The sequence below is a fragment of the Cetorhinus maximus genome, chromosome 15 (genome assembly GCF_964194155.1).
Source record: "Cetorhinus maximus chromosome 15, sCetMax3.hap1.1, whole genome shotgun sequence".
Classification (NCBI taxonomy): domain Eukaryota; kingdom Metazoa; phylum Chordata; class Chondrichthyes; order Lamniformes; family Cetorhinidae; genus Cetorhinus; species Cetorhinus maximus.
The window spans coordinates 68,240,784-68,260,663 of record NC_135893.1 but is presented as its reverse complement, the minus strand read 5'-3'; the positions used below and the strand labels follow the sequence as shown (position 1 = coordinate 68,260,663).

Below are 19,880 nucleotides of genomic sequence, written 5' to 3'. Positions count from 1 at the left end.
AGCAACATTGAACAACAAGCTTTGAGAAGAATGAGGTTTATCTTTCTTACCCTCTCCTGTGGTTTGTACAGGAACCTGATAAGTTTTTTGCTTAAGTTTTTTTCTTGTTTCCCAGTCTCAAGGCATCTCCTTTCCCACTTTCTCCAGTACTTTGTCAATACTACTCACACACGTCAACTTTCAGCATTTTACAGCCTTATAATAATATAATACAATAGAATAAAAAACTTCAATTTTAAGAACTAAGCTAAATCTTTGTGCATAACTTTTAAATGCTGAAGCAATTCTTTCAATTTCTTCCCATCATTGGAGCCTGATTAATCTACACTATTTGGAAATTCAAGTTGATTTTTCTCCCTTTCAGCAGTTTCAAACTGGTTGATTCTTTTCAATTTTGTTCCTCCAACAAATTGGGCTAAAATCAGGTTTTGTGGTGGGGTGGGTGGGAGGGACACTATTCATGACTGACCTATACCCATGCAGATTGAGGTGGAGGCCATGCAACTCTCATGTCCCCACTACATCTTCATCATCGTAGTGTTGGCCTAAGGCAATTCCAGTGCTGCATCTTCTTTGCCTGAGCTGCTTGTGAGCTCTGCACACAGCAGGGCAACTGGCCAAGGCCCAGGAGAAGGCTGTGCACTGGCACTGGTGCGTCTGTAGGGTAGATCTCCCTGGAGGCAGCCAATTGGGATGCATGTCCAGGAGCTCCATCGAATTGGGGACAATGGCTGGGTGTCAGAGTTGGGTTATGCATTCAGTGAGGCCTGTGGATATGGCCATTTTCTGCCTCCGCAGAGGGGCAGTGCTGCTGGTAAAGCAAAAGCTGCGAGTTGAGCCCAGTGCCCCAGGCCCTCCTAAGGCATGGGTCCTGGTTTTGCACCTTGTGCACCCACCTCTCCCTGAGCCTTGGTGACCTGATAGAGGTATTTAAGACGACGAAATAGGGTAGGTGTAAAGAAGATAAACATTATGGGGAAACCAGAACTAGTTGTATGTTGATGCGGGGGTGGGGGCGGCCTTTCATCAATCACCCTGGTGGGGTTCCACCAATCTCTCAAATCATGATCAGGCCAAAATAATGTCCTTAAATCTACTTATAAACCCATCTGTTGTTCCTTAAAAAATAAAGACTTGCATCACTTTTACATCGCTTTTCACAACCTCAGGACATCCGAAAGCAATTAATCCAATTAAGTATTTTTGAAGTATAGATACTGTTGTAATGTAGGAAAAGGGGCAGATTATTTGTGGATAGCAAGCTCCCACAAACACAATAAGATAAATGACCAAATCACCTGTTTTAGAAATATTGGTTGAGGAATAAATATTGGCCGGAAATCTGACAAAACTCTCCTACTCTTCATCAAATACTGCCATAGGATCTTTGACATGCACCTGAAAGGTTAGATGGGGCCTTGGTTTAATGTCTCATCTGAAAGACAGCTCTTCTGTCAATGCAACACTCCATTAGTACTGCAACAACTCAGTACTGCATTGGGGAGTGTCAACCTGGATATTGTACTCCAGTCCCTAGAGTGAGACTTGAATCCACAACTTTTTAATGGGCTCAGATCTCTCAATCGATAATAAAGCTGTGTAGCATCAACCAACATTATCATGTACATAACATCAAAACTACTTTGGAAGCGTATAATCAGCAGGAATGATAGTTTTAGGAAGTTCTCTCATTGTATCTAGACATAATGGAGTCACTTATTTATTTTCTAATTTAGTTTAGGATACTCATTTGTATCCCATATTTTGTGAAGAGTTAATTCTTTTAACATTTTCACATCATGCATAATTAAACACCCAATACTAATTAAACCACTTAACTAATTACCTCACTAATATTGGATGGCTCCTGCCAGGAAGTACCTCATTAATGAGTTATTTAAACCAAACAATTTACTCAACATTGAATGATCATCTAAACCAAACATTAAATGATCTAACCTTGTGCAACACTAATATAAAATGATGCTCGGCTCACTAGTCAAACATCTCACTAACTATGAATGACACCCCGCCCCCCCCAACATCAAACACTTCACCAAGCACTGAATGATTTACATCATTCAAGCACCACAGTAATGGATTATCCAAACTAGTCAAGCACCTAAGTGAATGATTCATAGCACTTGCATCATTAATGATGCAACCCAGTCAACACTTGACTATTCATGCCCATCAACACAATTCATTAGCATTAAATGACCCACACCAGCCAATCAGCACACTAATATTGAATGATTACATCAGTCAGGCATCTCATTAACAATGAATGTGTAGTTGGTTGACATAAATCAGAATCAATATCAATATCAAAGATTTGCTATCAAAACAATATAAATCTTGTCTACTATTATTAACTGCTCTGAGGCATCTTCTTGCAAATGATGAGCACTATATAAATACAAGTTGTTTTTTGCATACTTAGATTGGTGATTTTAAGACATCCTTATACTGACTCCAAGAAAATAGCACTTAGTGCACACCTGTGCTGGCAACGCCTTTCAGAGAACCCCTTTCAGAGAACCAATTGAATGAGAACCCTATGATGGTCTTTTTCATACTAAATTTGATTTTGTGGCAGAAGTACCACTGTTTTCAATTCCTGAGAGATTGGCAGAACTGACAAGGCACACTTTCCCTAGTTGACCCAAAAAGGGCAATGGTGATACTTCCTAGAGATTGTTTCACGGTGGCTTAGCAGGCATTAAGAACTGGTAGGCTGAAAGTGGATATCAGGCTGGGTAGATGCATCGGAATATAAGAACATAAGAACTAGGAGCAGGAGTAGAAAATTTAGCCCCTCGAGCCTGCCCCACCATTCAATACGACCATGGCTGATCTCATTTCAGCCTCAACTTCAATTTCCTGCCCTCTCCCTGTAACTTTTCAACCCGTTACTAATTAAAAACCTGTCTATCTCCTCCTTAAATTTATTCAGTATCCCAACATCCACTGCACTCTCAGGTAGTGAACTCCACAGATTCACGACCCTTTGAGAAAAGTAATTCCTCCTCATCTCTGGTTTAAATCTACCACCCCTTAGCCTAAAACTATGGCCTCTTGTTCTAGAATGTCCCACAAGGGGAAACATCCGCTCCATGTCTACTTTGTCTATCCCCTTTAGCATCTTATATACCTCAATTATATCTCCTCTCATCCTTCTAAGCTCTAGCGAGTTTTGGCCTAAACTGCTCAATCTCTCCTCATAAGACAAGCCCTGCATCTCTGGAATCAATCTAGTGAACCTCATCTGACTCCTTTCTCTAAAGCTAAATGGTTACAAGTTAGCTTTGTAATACAATTCACCAGCCCACAAATTAGCAGATCTATTCAATTCAATTTCACAATGAACTTCTGCAAAATTTGTATTTATTATTCCTAGGTTGCTAGTTTAGTAGCAATAACCATTAGACTACACTATCTGCTGATGTGCTATTAATATTAAAGTGCTTTATCCGTGCTCTTGTTACCTCACGACTCAATTTCTTCAATTTCTCCTCGCCAGCCTCCTGAAGTCCATTCCATACAAATTCCAACCAGACTAGCACTTTGCCTTGTGCCTCCTGTCCTACTTGTTCCTTTAACCCTCACTGTCTGACTTTGACTGGCTCCCTGTCTTCCAGTGTGTTGAATTCAAAATCCTTGTCCTTGTTTCAACTTCCCTTAATGTCGAACCCAAAATGACCACGGTAACCTCTCCCAACCTCTGACCTATGGTTCTCTAACTCAGTTGGTAGCGTTCCTGTCTCTGACTAGGTTACAATCATTGAAAGAAAGATTCCGTTCATTGAGACTGTTGAACATCTCAGCCAGATAGCCCAGCAGAACCATAGTAGCTAAGTTATTACACTTTCCTTTTTGCTGTTTCTTCCCTGAACTCATCTACTTCAATGATCACCCATCCAGTAGTTTCTCATCAACATTTTAATGTTCTGATTTTAATTTTGTATACAGAACATTAAAATCAGCTACAGGAATAATGGGCTTGTTTTATCATTTCAGATCTCCATGAACTTATGGTTTATTACTGGGGCATTGCAGATATAGACCACACTTGTATCTTCTTGTGAAGTCTTACTCACAACTGGATCAAAAAAAATCTTACCATCAGGACCTTTTTTCAAAATCAAGCAGTTAACATGTTTGATATTAGCATTTAAGATTATTTGTTAAACATTCTATAAAGGATAGGACAGAGCAGAGCAAAGATGTTCATGATGATTGTAATTACTTCTGATGAAATGTTTAAATGTACTCCAATCAATGAAATGACAGCCTGGACTTTATGATTGGGTTATTTAAACACCAGTGTAACCTTCCAGTGTTCAAAAAGTATCAGACCATTAAGGCTATTCAACCACATAGCCGTTTACTGGCAAGTAATTTCAGAAAAGTTATTTATCATTTAGAAAAAAATACTGCAGCCCTTTGTGTAGACCTGTAACTATTGTCCAACTGTTATGGTTTTGAGTGCCTTTGAGAGTATCACCTGAAACCCAGTTTGCCATGCTAAATAACTGACACAAAACCTAAATATTATCTTTCAGCAAGCTCTCTGTGGAAATAAACTGAAAACTAGAAAGATTAAAATTAAAGCCACTGACCTCCTTATTACTTGAAGGCGCAATATAAATACAGCACGTGAATTATTACCTACAATATCTTAAGCAGAATTTTCTGTGCTGCTTAAGTTGTTTCTCTTTGAGTGGAGCCAAATCCTGTGCTAAGATGGACCTGGTGGGGCAGCAGGCAGCTGTCAGCATCAAGAAGAGACAGCTCACGGGGGAGCTCTTGCTGGAGGAGGTGGAGAAGGTGGACTTTGCTGCCTTCAACTTATCCCATGCTGCCTCCCTAGTCTGATGACTTTGTCACCATTCCTACTGCCCACCTCTCCAGGGGGTCACACCCTCACCCCAGTATGGGAAACCTCTGGACTAGTGCATGAAAAATCTATTGACAGTAATTAACAAGACAGATGTGGATTAAGGATTTCCTGTGTCTGTGCTTGCTTAGAAACTATCCACCTCTACTATCTGTGCTTTACCATTCATAATTCCCCAAATCAATCAGAGGAGTGTTCAAAACAGGTTTTGTCACATTCTGGAGATAAAGCACGCAGCAGAGAAAGATCAATTATAGTTTGGGATGATAAAACAGAATTGTAAAATTACTTTGTTATACTGTTGTCATATCTAGTGAGATCACATCTGTTGAATTCTGCTTTTTAATTGAAGAGAATTTAGTGATAAGTCTACTTATATAAGTAAACACCAAGCCAAATTACTAATAATATTTATTCGTTAGCCATGCATCATCTGAAGCAAACCCATCTATAAAATGAATCTAGCACATTCTGTAATCATCATTGAGGAAACCTTGAAAATATTGAGAACCGTTTCTTTATTTCTGAGGTATCTCTTTAATACATGTGCAACTTTTGATTTTGTTCTTTGTCCATAGACTTCCCCCATGTGTCAACATGAAGTTCTGCTCCAGTGACATCATGAACAGCGTTCCCAATTCGTGAAGTCACTGGACTGGAATTTCATGACATTACATCAGAGGGAGTTCAATTAAAACCATAACTAGTCTCCTACTAACCAACGTAAGGCAACATCACAAGGGGTCAGTTAGACGAACTGACCGTGTACAGATATCTTCCTTCAGGACATTGAGGATTAATTGACAACAGTGGAACACCCACTGCTTTAACTATGCATGATTCAAAATACATTTTGTTAGCCTGAGTGCTGAATTTTGACAAACATAGTAAAAAGCAAGCACTGTGAAAAGCAGCATTCACAAAGAGAGATCAGCATCCAGATGTTGCATCACTACTAATAATTGCAATAAAAAAGGCTTGCATTTCTATAGTGCCTTTCACAACCTCAAAACACTTTATCACCAATGAAGTACTTTTGAAGGGTAGTTACTGTTGTAATGTAGGAAATGTAGCAGCCAATTTTCAAGCAGAAAACTCCCACAAATAGCAATGTAATAATAACCAGATAACCTTGAATCCATAATTCCTGAATGAGAGACATGTGTCCTACCACTGAGCCACAGCTGATACTGGACGTTGAGCATAACACTGCTAGAATAAAATATTCTGAGTGGATGAAAACCCAGTGTTCTAATCAATATTCTAATCTCTTACTCAATGTAAAATATGGTGACGCATGCACGATAAGCCTACTGAAAAACAATGGGCTTTTATGTAAAAGCTTGAAAACCTGTCAAACTCTGAGGTTTGGATTTTCAAGGTGATGTTTTTGGATATTTTGTTAATTATTTGTGGACTTACATTCATTTATATGGAACTATTTGCCTGCGCAAACCATGATAATCTGGTAACTACATATTTTAGAATGTTAATGTGAAATATTTGAGAACATGTTTTGTCATCAATTTCCACTGAAGCCCCAAGACCAACAGAGCTTTACTTGCACAATGTATCATTCTGTCTCTCAAAAATATTTAATAGAATAATGGATAACCTGAGATCAATAACAGGCCATGACCATCAAGGAGTGAGCTACATGACGAATAATGAATACCCGGGAGTAGTTAGAAGACAAATAACATCACTGCATGGTTCAGGCAATATCGTCAACCATGAGTGCAAACCTTGAGCAGTTTATGACTGTCACATGAACCATATCATATGATCACGGCATTGAAACCATACAAGGATTTGCAATGCAGCTTCACTACTCTGCACGAAAATAACAATATAAACTGTCACAGGATGCATTGTGTTGTCTTATACTGGCCTAGAGGGTCTCATTTCTATCTTTTTCTACAGTTGATCTATTATGATCATCTTAAGGCCAGTAATGGTTATAATAACTGAGCAGACTACTGTTAGCACAATACTACTACTAATTCGCAACAAGGATTAATTTAATACTTGGAGCATTACTGGGGATAATGCCAACTATCTGTCACTGGCAAGACAATAGCAGTATGAAAGCAATAAAGAAGAGTGCCTGCTTGCATGATTCTCATGGCATAGCTACTGGACTAGGTCAGAACTAAATAAGAAAATTGAAATGATTCATTGTGCTGTGACAGTTTTCAGTATTGTGTTGTGAGTGACAGTGAGCTTAATTTCCCTCCATCCTGTATGGGAATAATCAACTTTTGGGGTATTTGTAACTTTGGTCTGTTTTATAAAGTGGGCGACGTTGTATCAACCACCCGTTATACCCCTCTGCTGATTTTTGGAAGTTGATAGACAGGAAAATTGGGAGAAGTCTATATTGATTTGACATCGTCCACTTTACACCACCAGCAAAAAGTTTACGATTATCCCCTTTCCCAGTTTGTTTTCTATGACATAGACCTGGGGAAACTGTGAACATGTGACTAGGAACATTGGGTCGCTAACGTCGGCAAAATCAAATAGATTGATAAGTTCCGAAGGGAATTGTTTTCGAAATGTCCATGTTCATTTGTTGCATGAAAATTACATAATTGAAGAAGCATAGAACAGTCAAATGAATCAATAGCACATAAACAAATCTCAACTTGTACATTGGTCAAAGTTTAACTGCTCGACTTGAGTATAGAAAGCACCTGGAAGTGCTCGCAGTTAGCATGCAAGGATTTGACTAAAAGATACATTTCACGTTTTCTCTCCTGCTGTTCTTATTTCTTTGAATTAATACCTCATCCATTCCAAAAGTAATTGTGTTAATTGTATCTCTTCCTGATGTAGGCTGGGAAACGGAGTTTACCTGACTCTGAAAAGGCAATCCTTGACATCTTAGAGCACGATCGGCAGGAGGCTCTGGAAGACAGGCAAGACCTCGTCAACAAGATTTTCAACTTACAGGAGGAAAACAGACAAGCAGAGGAGCTCAGGGATAAGGTAAGGCTTCCAGGAGAGATTTGGACAGTAAAGCACTGACACAATCATCGGCTGCCTCTCAATCCAAGGATGACATCTACTCGAGGTCGTGAGTTTCTGCCATGGGTCTTTGTGTGATTAAACAGGCTGATTCTCAACCCACAGATCTTTGGGCACGTGAGGCCGGACGTCCCATGTGGTAATGGGATCCACAGTGCAAGATTTTCTTCCTTTTCTTTCCTTCGCTGCTACTGCTCTGCCTCATCTTTAAGACATTGTAATTCAAAACGTGATGCTGGTGATAGACAAATTGTCGCCATTTTGAATGATTAGTAGCAAGCTCCTCCCAGTCATTAATAATGCCGCCATGCTTCCAGAAGAGCTTCAGGTTGTCTTTGAAATTTTTTCTTTGTCATTCCGTGATTGGGCATTTGGAAGTTGGGAAAGCAGGAACTGGCAGGGGAGAAGGTTTTTGGCCATCTGGACACAATGTCCTATTCATCAAAGTTGATTTTCGCATGAGTTTTTCCTGAATGCTTGTGGAGCTGATTTCGAGAAGGACACTTGCGTTTATTCGATGGTCCTCCCATTAAATCCAGAGGACGGTGGAATTTCTCCAGCGCTCTTATGTGTCATTGATACGCAGTCCAAAGTCTCACTGCAGTACAGGAGTGCGGAGACAACAGCTCTCACAATACATTAATTGTAAAATGTTATTGTAAGACTGACTATGATAAAACTGTCCCCTGTGTGTGTGCAGATCAGCTACAAGTTCAGTTTTTATATGCACAGATAGTGCCCGCAGTGCCTAAACCTCATGGAAACTGCATTCAGTGGCTAATATAACATTGTATGTTGCTGCAATTAAGAGAGCTATTCTGTTAATCCCAACAATCCTACGAAGCAACCGTGCATTGTTTCAGTCAAAGCATTTGTTTCTTCATGAATCTTTTTTCTCCTCAATTATTGAAATTCACTCGATTATGTTAATTATCATCTCTGACCACACTTCAACAATTATCATGTCAACACGTCATAACGTCAAATAATAGGTGTAGCAAGTTATAAATCTGAAATCTAAATGTCTTTACTGCTTAAAGCCGAGTTGTCACTGGTCGTGATTTGTGAATTGTTTCAGTATCTGGAGGAGAAAGAGGATTTGGAGCTGAAATGTTCAACACTGGTTAAAGACTGCGAAATGTACAAGCATCGGATGAACACTATCATGTTTCAGCTGGAGGAAGTGGAAAAAGAACGAGATCAGGTCTGGATAACAGTTCAATTCATTTTCTTTTAATAGGACATGAAACACACTGAGCATGGACTGGACCTTTTCCTTCAATATAAATTGTTTACCTGACTTTGATTGCAAGTAATCCATTGGTTGCAAAGGTATAAAAGTGAACATCCATTTTCAAGGTTTAATGTATCTTGAGAGATATACAGGAAAGCCTTTTTATTGTTTTGATATATCAAGGAAAATGGTGAAGTTGTTAGAATATAATATATACTGCTTTCAACTGAATGCTGTTCATTTATGTTTCCCTTGTGAAATAAAGTGACTCTTCTATTGCAGCCTGAGCTTTGATCTAAATCAGGCTTGTCCAACCTTTTCGTGTGGGGCAGGGGCCGCATTTCAATTTTTTTCTCAATCAGGGAGTAATGTGCGAAAGGATCAGATTGTGTGTGTCTGGCTCACTCCCAGTCTCAGCTGCTCACTCATTCACCCTCACTGTGTGAGTGGGTGTGAGTGCGAACCCTGAGACTTGGGGTGAGCCAAACACATACACACAGTCACACGCACACTTACACACGCGCACACACACACAGTCACACACACACACACACACACAATCTGTGACACACACTCACACCCCCAAACACACACTGTCTCTCTTTCACACACACATATACACACACACTGTCTCACACTCTCTCACACACACACACTGTCTCACACTCACACATGCTGGGCAGAATTTTACATTCCGCAGGTGGGCACGTGCTTGACCTGATTGGGCATAAAATCATGCAAGAAGACGTCGGCGAGCGTCCCGACCTCATTGTGCACTCGCGCGATATTTCACTCGGGCACGCGCAAAAGTTGGAAGCGCACCCACTGACAATTAAGAGGGCAATTAAGCCCATTAATGGCTCAATTGACTCCGATTTTTTGTTGCCCATCCAACCTTATGGTTGGCGGACGGGTGAATCGGCCAGGCGGACTTTGCATTTTTCATCAAACCTCATCCAAGGGCGGGATGAAATTTCCATGATGAAATAAAATAAAAATACATTTCTGTGGACAGCATTTTTATCAGGTATATTTTCAGGTGATTTTATTTTAGCTTTTTCAGGTCTCCAGCTCCCCGAGGCAGCTGTCTGCCTTCAGGGAACTTTGTCTCAGCGCTCACCTGCGCCCACGGAAACGTCATCGCCTGCCCTCTTCTTGCCTCCACCCCGGTAGCGCTGAGCAATTCAGAGCGCGTTTCACGCTGGCTGGCTATTAATTGGCCAGCCAGCATGAAATCGCAGCCAGGGACCGTTCACAGTCAGCGATCCGTTTACTGACCACTCCCGTGCCCGCTGATCGGGCAAGCCCGCTAAAGGTGAAATTCAGGCCATTGTTTGTCACACTCTCTTTCACACTCGCACACTCTCTTTCACACTCGCACACTCTCTTTCACACTCGCACACTCTCTTTCACACTCGCACACTCTCTTTCACACTCACACACTGTCTCTCACAGTCACACACTGTCTCTCACACACACACACTGTCTCTCACACTCACACACTCTCGCTCACACTCACACACTCTCGCTCACACTCACACACTCTCGCTCACACACACACAAACACACTGTCTCTCTCTCTCCCCCTCTCTCACACACACTCTCTCTCTGTCTCTCCCCCACCAGCAGCCATTCTGTCTCTCCCCCACCAGCAGCTACTCTCTCTCTCCCCCCACCAACAGCCACTCTCTCTTCCCCCACCAGCAGCCACTCTCTCTCCTCCCACCAGCAGCCACTCTCTCCCCACTTGGCAGTCACTCTATCTCTTCCCCCTATCCTGAAAACATCCCTCCCTCCCCAGCAGACTCCCCATTGCCATCATGCCCGTGTTCAGGCCTCAGGCTGAAGGAAGCTGCTCCTCCAATCAGAGACTGTTTCTCTCCCACATTTGCTGCTGATAGACTCACTAGTGAGCCTAACAACAGCAAATGCTGGAGAGAAACAGTCTGTAATTGGAGAAGCAGCACCTCGCAGAATCTTCGACTTCACTTATTGGCATTTTGACCACCTGATCCGCGGGCTTGATAGAGAGGCATGGTGTGCTCGATAGTGGCCTGTGGGCCATGTGTTGGACAAGCCTGGTCTAAATGATACATTGTCGATAAAGACTTGCATTAACAAAGCAATTTTCACAACTTCAGGATGTCCCAAAGTGCTTCACAGCCAATGAAATGTAGACTTTTGAAGTGTAGTCCCTATTGTAATGTAGGAAATGTGGCAGTCAATTTGCATGCAGCAAGCGCCCACAAATAACAATGTGATAATGACCAGATAATCTCTTTTAGTGATGTGAAATATTGGTCAGGGAGACTCCTCAGCTCTTCTTCAAAATAATGTCAGCGATCTTTACATCTATTTGAGATGAGGCCTCTGCTTACCGTCTCATCTGAAAGTTGGCACCTCTAACAGTGCTGCACTTCCTCAGTACTTTGTTGAAATATCAGCCTATAATTTATGCTCAAATTCTTGGAGTGGGATAATGAGCCTACAATCTTTTAACTCAGAGGCAAAAGTACTACCAAATGAGTCACATCAGAAACCTCCCAAATTCAAGGAGAATCACATGGTGGCATGTGAAGCAAAAGGAAAGAAAGATTTGCATGTAAATAGTGTTTTTCATGACCACCGGATGTCTCAAATTGCTTTGCAGCTCCTGAAGTACTTTCTGAAGTATAGTCGCTATTACAATGTAGGAAACAACAGTTTAGTAAATTGGACTATAGTATCGTGTATCGTGCTCTCTTTCTGTTTGAATTTCAGATTTTGTGATGGTTTTCCTGGAAACTGGCATTTAAAAGGCACAATCCAGTTCATGAGGGACCTATGGTCTGCTTACAGGAGCGGCCAGCGATTCTAAATTTGAGTGGAATATCAAGTGTAAAAATACAAGTGTGAAAAACTAATTTCACTGCCTCAGGATGTCCCAAAGTGCTTTACAACCAATTGGATTACATTACCCATTCACGGCTTTATACCTATACAAAAGATTTTACAGAGAAGGCTTGCAATTATAATTTTACAAGCCAGAAGCACATCCTTCTCTCCCATTTTATCTGCTACTCATGCAGTTTACAGCACCCCAAGTCAATGACCTTCAAGGCATGTTCCTGTTCATTACTTCCCTTTAAAAGATAAAAGAAAAAACTTGCATTTCCATGGTGCCTCTCCATGTCTTTAAAGCGATGAAAGGATTGGTTTGCTGAGTTCCTCTATCTGTTTGAACCCTGTGTCTTCTGTTAAAAGTGGCCTAATTCTGTAAAAACATGAAAATGCGTTGAACAACTGAATTATATTGCATAGCTTTACGGCCTTATATGTAGCTCACTTAATGTAAAGAACTTTGGGAATCTTATTGAAATTTGATGGGATGCAAAGCCAGCGTAGCGGAATTACAGAAAGGAAAATCAGGCGGTGTGTGTAATTGGTGGGCCCAGTCCACTACTGCCCATTTCCCTTCCTCCACCAAAGTTGAATTCCCACTGCCCCCACCCCTTGCCTACATAAGACCTCACCAATCCAATTGTAATTGTCTGCTCTTTGTGTGAATAATGAAAGTCAGCCTTTAATCTTTCTCCGCTGCATCAATCTTGGTGCTCTAGCTCACTCTTCCTCTGCTGGCTTTCAATCATGTTCATTACTTCTCTTTAAAAAAGAAAAGGAAGAACTTGCATTTCCACAGTGCCTTTCATGGTCTCAGGATCTCCCAAAATGCTTCACAACCAACGAAGTACTTCTGAAGTATAGTAATGTTGGAAATTTGTGGTGCAACAGCAGGAGAGACCTGGATCAATGTGGTTTAATTAAATGAAGGTACTCAAGCAAACTCGTCTGACAGCTGGAATTTGCTTAATTGCACTAAGAGTAATTTCACCCCTAAAGGGATCTATCGTTATGAGTCTTTTCTAGCCTGACGAAATGCTTCAATGACATAACTTATATCTGTAGCCTGAATGCCTTCCCGAGTAGCTGCACTGATTTACTTAGATTGCTGCTTCAGACAAGTTTGGTTACCGACCCGAGGCCACCGAGTTAGCAGAAGTTAATGCTGACTGAAGGCAAAACGCCAGAGAAGTTAATGGAGCAGGTTCCGGATCACCTTTAGGAGCAATGGTGAACTTCAGCACGAGCTAACATGTAATCAATATGAAGTGAACACCCAAAAGGTTGGAGGCATAATTTTTCCCAATGACAATTCAAATAAATGAGTACTTTCTACTGACAGAATTCACAAAGCTCTTTGCCTTTCGAAAGAATGGGAGAGCACTAATAATATGCATGTGGGAAATGCACTGTATAGCAAAGGAAACTATCAGGAGTAGGCCATTCAGCCCCTTGAACCTTCTCTGTCAATCAATTAATTTAGAACTGCTCTGTAGCAAAACTGCACTCACCTGCCTTAGCTCCATACTCCTTGATTCTCTTAACTAATAATAATCTATTAATCTCCGTCTCAAAAGCTCCAATTGTCCGAGCGTGACATTAAATTATATAATCCTAGGTTCAAACCAACTGCTTGCTAAGTTGATTCCGCTTAACCGAAATGGGGACATTGCCTTTTGAGTCACCATTCATAGGTAGGGAGAAATTAGTCACAAGCCCACTCGACTGAAGCAAGAACAGGAACAGACTGGGTGCAGCTGTGATGGCTGCTTTGGTTGAATTGCCTGCTGTCCATCCCAACGAAGAATGGCCACTTGGGTATGACAAAAAAGAGCTGAGGGTACCTGTTAATTGAAAGAAGAAGGAAAGTGTAGAGGAGAGAAAAAATGTAATAAAAGAAGTCTTGTGAGACCTGAAAATCTATTAAACTTTATTAAAATCTAATGGCTATCTTTTTATAGCCAAGGTACTTTAGAATATTACTTTTACTCTTCATTGTACTGTAACCTTCCTCATTCACACATGCGCTGCAGGTTTGAAGATAATAATTTCTAACAGATTAAACCTACATTCTTTTTCACGTATCACAGCTCTTTCATAAAGAGCCTTTTATTACTTTGCCTGAAAGCTCTTATTAGCTTCAAAAGCCAGTAAATGCATTGTGGCATGCAGTGTGCGCGTGTGTGTATATTTCACACATTCTAATCATTGCACTCCTTCCAGGCATTCAGATCCCGAGATGAAGCCCAGACACAGTTCTCGCAATGCCTGATTGACAAAGATAAATATCGCAAACAAATCCGGGAACTGGAGGAGAAGAATGATGAGCTCCAAATTCAGATTGTCAGGAAAGAAGGAAAAATCGTAGCTTTGGAATCAAAACTCCGGCGTATGTCCAAGGACACCCTGTCGGCAGACCAGGTGAGCGTTTTGACTGACATTTTCTTAGAGTTTTTTCCCATTCATTCTTCCCCTCACCCCTCCACCCTGCTTAATAACTCAATGATTCAATGTACCCAATGGCATGGGAATTCTTATGCATGTTGCTGGCAAGGCAACCATTTCTTGCTCATCCATAGTTGTTCTTGGGAAGGTGGTGGTGAGCTGCCTTTTTGAACTGTTGTAGTCTGTGTAGTGCAGGTACACCCACAGCCCTGTTAGGGAGGGGTTTCCAGGATTTTGAACCAGTGACAAAGAAGAAACAGCGATACATGTCCAAATCAGGATGGTGGGTGACTTGGAGGGAGACTTGGAAGCGATGGTGTTCCCATGCTTCTGCATTCCCTTGTCCTTCTAGTTGGTGGAGGTTGTGGATTTAGGAGATGTAATCAAAGGAGCCTTGACAATTTGCTGCACTGCATCATGTTGATGATGCACAGTACATCCATGATGCATTGGTGAGGGAGTAGGTGTTTGTGGTGGTGGATGTGATAATGATCAAGTGTCCTTGTTTGTCCTGAATGGTATTGAGTTTCTTGAGTGTTTGACAGCTGCACTCATCTAGACAAGTGAAGAGCATTCCACATACTCCTGGAATGAACCAAGAAGATTCCAGTCTCATGTTCTGTGCAGCATCAATTGACCTCAGTTGATGCAGCAGTCGGAATGACTTAATGTCCCTGTGCAATCAGCAAGCGCTCCTGCTTCGTATCACTGTCCAACACATGGTCCTTACTGAAAAGGGCGTGTATGTGGATGTTCAGTTGGTACAGGGTCAGGCTCAGCTCTGATTCCAGCACCCCCACATTCCACTCTGCTGATCCTCACTGCTCAGGTTTACATATGAGAAATGGTTACATTCAATTCCACTACAAGGCCCCACCTGCTATTGACCAGAAACTGAACTGGAACAATCACATAAATGTGGTGGCAACTAGATCAGGTCAGAGGCTAGATATTCTGCATTCAGTGACTCAGCTCCTGACTCCTCAAAGCCTCTTTACCACTTACAAGGCAAGTCAGGATCACTCTCCACTGGCCCGGATGCAACAGTTCCATCAACACACAAGATCAACACCAACTAAGACAAAGCAGCCCACTTGATTGGCATCCTTGCACCACCTTAAACATTCACTTCCTCCACCATTGGTATACCGTGGCTGGATTATATACTATCGGCAGATACATTTCAGCAAGGCTTCTTCAGCAGCACCTCCACCACCTAGAAGCATGGGGCAGGAGGTGCATAGGAACAGTATCAGATCCAAGTTCTCCTTCAAGTCACACACGATTCCAACTTGGGCATATATCACCATTCATTGTCACTGGCTCAAAATCCTGTAACTCCCTACCTAACAGTACCCTGGGAGTACCTTCACCACGGACTGCAGTGGCTCAAGAAAGCAGATCACCTTTTTAAGGGAGGGATGGGCAATAAAAATTCTGGTCCTGCCAGCAAAGCCCACATCCTGAAAATGAATATTAAAAAAGCTTAGGCAATGCTTCCAGCACCCCTGAAATATGAGCAACCACTTTCAAATTAAGAGGAAAACAATGAGGGGAAAAAAAAGCCCTTCCATCATTATTTCTATGTATTACCTTCAGTTATTGCATGTTCCATTGCTGTGCATTGGTCATCCACCATGAGACAATGCTTCACTGGGGTACAATGGATGATCTCTGCAACTGGCCCTGACAAAACCAGATACGAGCCGGGAAGGTTTGAGTGTCAGATTGGACTGATTCTTGGATCTGAGCTGTCAAGACATGACTCAGCCCTGGTCCCACTATACCCCACTGTACTGGCCTTTTCAGACATTATCCCAGCGGAATGATTCATAGAAATGCTTCCTGATGGGCACTTGTTCGATGTACACTTATTGACACAAGAATGCAAGAACATGGTATGAGATTGAAGTAAAATGAAAAAAAATGTCAGTCTCAAACTTAGAGAGTGATATCATCTCGGGATCATTTTGCTCTCTTATCCGTCCACTACCAGAATTGTGAATAAACTAAATATTTGGATTTATGGAGTGCCACATACTTTCTGCATATAACAAAACTCTTTAGTGCAGTCCTCCAATATTTAACCAGTGGAAAGCAGTAGAAAGTATATTACTGTTTTAGGAAAACTATTTAGTCCCATCATGAAACGTTTAATCCACTTCAGTGAAGAGAATGGATTTCTTAATTACGTGTCAGCCTTGGCTCAGTGGGTAGCACCCTTGCTTCGAAGTCAGAAGGTTGTGGTAACAAGCCCCAGTTCAGAAACTTCAGTAAATTATATATATTCTAACTCTTTAGTGAAGTACAAAGCAAATTTTTGGAAGCGCTGTCGTTCAGGTGAGACACTAAACCCAGGCCATATCTGCCCTCTCTGCTGGATGTAGAAGATCCCATGTCATTTTGAAAACGAGCAGGGGAGGATTCCTACCAATATTTATCCTCAAACTAACATCACTTAAAAAAGAATTATCCAGTCATTTATCTCATTGTTGTCTGTAGGATCTTGCTGTGTGTAAATTGGCAGCTGTGCTTCCTACAACAATGTCTATTCAGATTCTTTGGATATAAAGTGCTTTGGGACACCATGGAATGTGCTTTATGATTACAAGTTATTAAATTACAATTTAACAAGCATTTGAGCACAGGAAACATTGTGCATCATATCGCAGCGCTGGGAATATCTTATTGAACCACAGCAGACTGGTGGTGAACGTGCTTCCACAATGCTGTTAGATAACGAGTTCCAGGATTTTGATGCAGTGGCAATAAAGGAATGGTGGGTGATACATCTCTAAATTCTGGATAGTCTGTGACTTGGAAAGAACCTGGAGGTGATAGTTTTCTCATGCAACTGCTGTTCTTGTCGTTCCAGGCAATGGGGGTCACAGATTTGGGAGGTGCTGTTGATAAAACTTTGGCAAGTTGCTGCAGGGCATTCTGTAGATAAGAGCATAAGAAGATAGGAACAGGGGTAGACTATGAAGCCCATCCAGCCTTCTCCGCAGTTCATTACAATAGTGGCTAAACTACGAAATGAACTCCACTTTCTCATCTTATCCCCGTATCCCTTGATTCCTTTAGTGCCCAAAAATGCATCGATCTCATCTTGAATATATTAATTGATTGAGCACCCACAGCCCTCTAGAGTAGAGAATTCCAAAGTTTCATCACCCTAAGTGAAGAAGTTTCTCCTCATTTCTATCCTAAACGGCTAACCCTTATCCTGAAACTGTGACTCCCATGTCTTAGACTCTCCAGTCTCACTGTCAAGCCCTCTAAGAACTTCATATGTTTCATTTAGATAATTTCTCATTCTTCTAAATTCCTGAGAGTATGGGCCCTTTCTACTCAATCTTTCCTCATAGGACTGCCCTCACGTCCTAACAATCAATCTAGTGAACCTTTGCAAGTATATTCTTCTTTAGGTAAGGAGACCAAAACTGTGTATAGTATTCCAGGTGTAGTCTCACCAAAGTTCTGTGTAATTACAGCAAGGCTTTCTTACTCCTATATACTGATCCCATGCAATAAAGGTTAACATAGCCTTTGCTTTTCTAATTGCTTGCTAAACCTGCATGTTAACTTTCTATGATTCATGTATAAAGACTCCCTAATCCCTCTGCAACATTTACTAGTTTCTCAGCTTTTAAAACATTTTCTGCTTTCCCATTCTTCCTATTCAAGTGGATGATGTTGCACTTCCCTGCAATATACTCCATCGCCAACCTTCTTGCCCAATCACTTAGCCAATCTAAATCCCTTTATAGCCTCTTTGCAGCTCCTGACAGCTCACCTAGCTTTTTATCATCAGCAAACTTTTAAGATATTACACTTGGTCCCCTCACCTAAGTCATTGATTATAGATTGTAAATAGCTGAGGCTCAAGCTCTGATCCTTGTGACTATTGGATACTCTGCTAGTCACACCCTGACATCCCAAAAATCATTTCTGCGCTCTGCTTATGGTCCATTAACAATCCTCAATCCATGCTAATATGGTCCTCAATTCCATAAATCCTAATCTGTATAACAAGACCTTGTATGGCACTTTATTGAATGCCTTCTGAAAATCCAAATACACTACATCCACTGATTGCCCCTTATCTACCTGGCTAGTTATACTCTCAAAAAGTTGCAGCAGATTTGTCAAATATGATTTCCGCTTCATAAAATCTCATTGATTCAACCTTATCAATTTATGATATTCTAAGTTCTCTGTTATTCAGTCATTAATAATAGATTCTAGTATTTCCCTTCTACTGATGTCAGGCTAACTGGTCTATAATTTCCTGCTTTTCCCTGTCCCTCCTTTCTTCAACAAGGGGTTTACATTTGAAGTTCCCTCTCTCTTACTTGCCTTCCATTGCACCCTGCTGCTCCTTTCAAGCTAGAAGGCCACTGATTGGCCTTCCAGCTTCAAGAGCTGGCTCACTGTCCTTAACTGGACAGTGAGCTTCCCCTTTGGCCATTAATTAGCCGTCCTGGAGAAAATCACAAGAAGTGACTGTTTTCCCCTCAGTGCAGAATTCTGATCCTCATTTCATCCTGCCAGAAGGATTCGGCAGTCTGCAGGGAAAATCCAGCCCTTAGCGCAAATGTGGTTGCCTGGGATCATGCTGCTCTTTTCAAACTCTTACATGCTGCAGACCCCCTGCTCTGTCATCTCTATTTAACCATGCATTATGTAGTTAGTTCACTTGGAATATTTTTAACTAAATAATGTAACTAAAACGAGCACCTCCTCATCAAATTCCCACTCTTTAGCACGCATCCATGCTTCAGTAAACACCTTCGACTTCTATGCACCTTCTAAATTGCACGCAGGTTCTCACTGCTCAGTCAGCTTCCGGCTCGCAATAATTGCCCTCTATTCTGGCAATCACTTACAGCTGTTTGACTACTAACTGCCTTGCAATTTTAAAAGCTCTAAATTAAATTCTAAGTTTTAAGTCTAAATTTCAGTTTGACCAACTCTCCAACTTATCCACTCTTGCCAAATTCTCAACCTCCCACTCTGTTTATGATGCGTTAACATTGTGCTCTGTCCCTTAGATAGTGCCAAGTGGAGCCACAGTGCACCATTGGTAGAGGGAGTGGACATTAAAGCCACAGATGGGGTGCCGAGCAAGTGGACTGTATTGCGTTGGATATGTTAAGCTCTTTTCATAGTTTTTATACTTATAAAAAGAAGATTTGACAAATTGAGTAACTAAAAGAATACTTCGTGTAGTTTGTCCATAACTGGTTTGGGGGTTGGGCAGGGGGTTTTCAGGGGTGGGACAGGTGGTTGATAAGGGTTTGTACCTCACAGTAAGCTGGCTTTCAGCTTATCATAAGAATCTATAACTGGTCAGTTTACAGCACAGTACACAGTACAGTGCAAATGAGT

General features: G+C 41.4%; 1 protein-coding gene across 1 annotated transcript in view; it reads left to right on the top strand.

Moving 5' to 3' along the window:
• Positions 1 to 19,880, top strand: part of card11 (caspase recruitment domain family, member 11) — a 225,828-nt gene that overhangs the window by 133,251 nt on the left and 72,697 nt on the right. Inside the window, exons 6-8 of the mRNA XM_078558591.1 lie at positions 7,739 to 7,891; positions 9,009 to 9,134; positions 14,268 to 14,465. Of these exons, the coding sequence (XP_078414717.1) occupies positions 7,739 to 7,891; positions 9,009 to 9,134; positions 14,268 to 14,465 (477 nt within the window). The remainder of the gene's footprint in view (positions 1 to 7,738; positions 7,892 to 9,008; positions 9,135 to 14,267; positions 14,466 to 19,880) is intronic.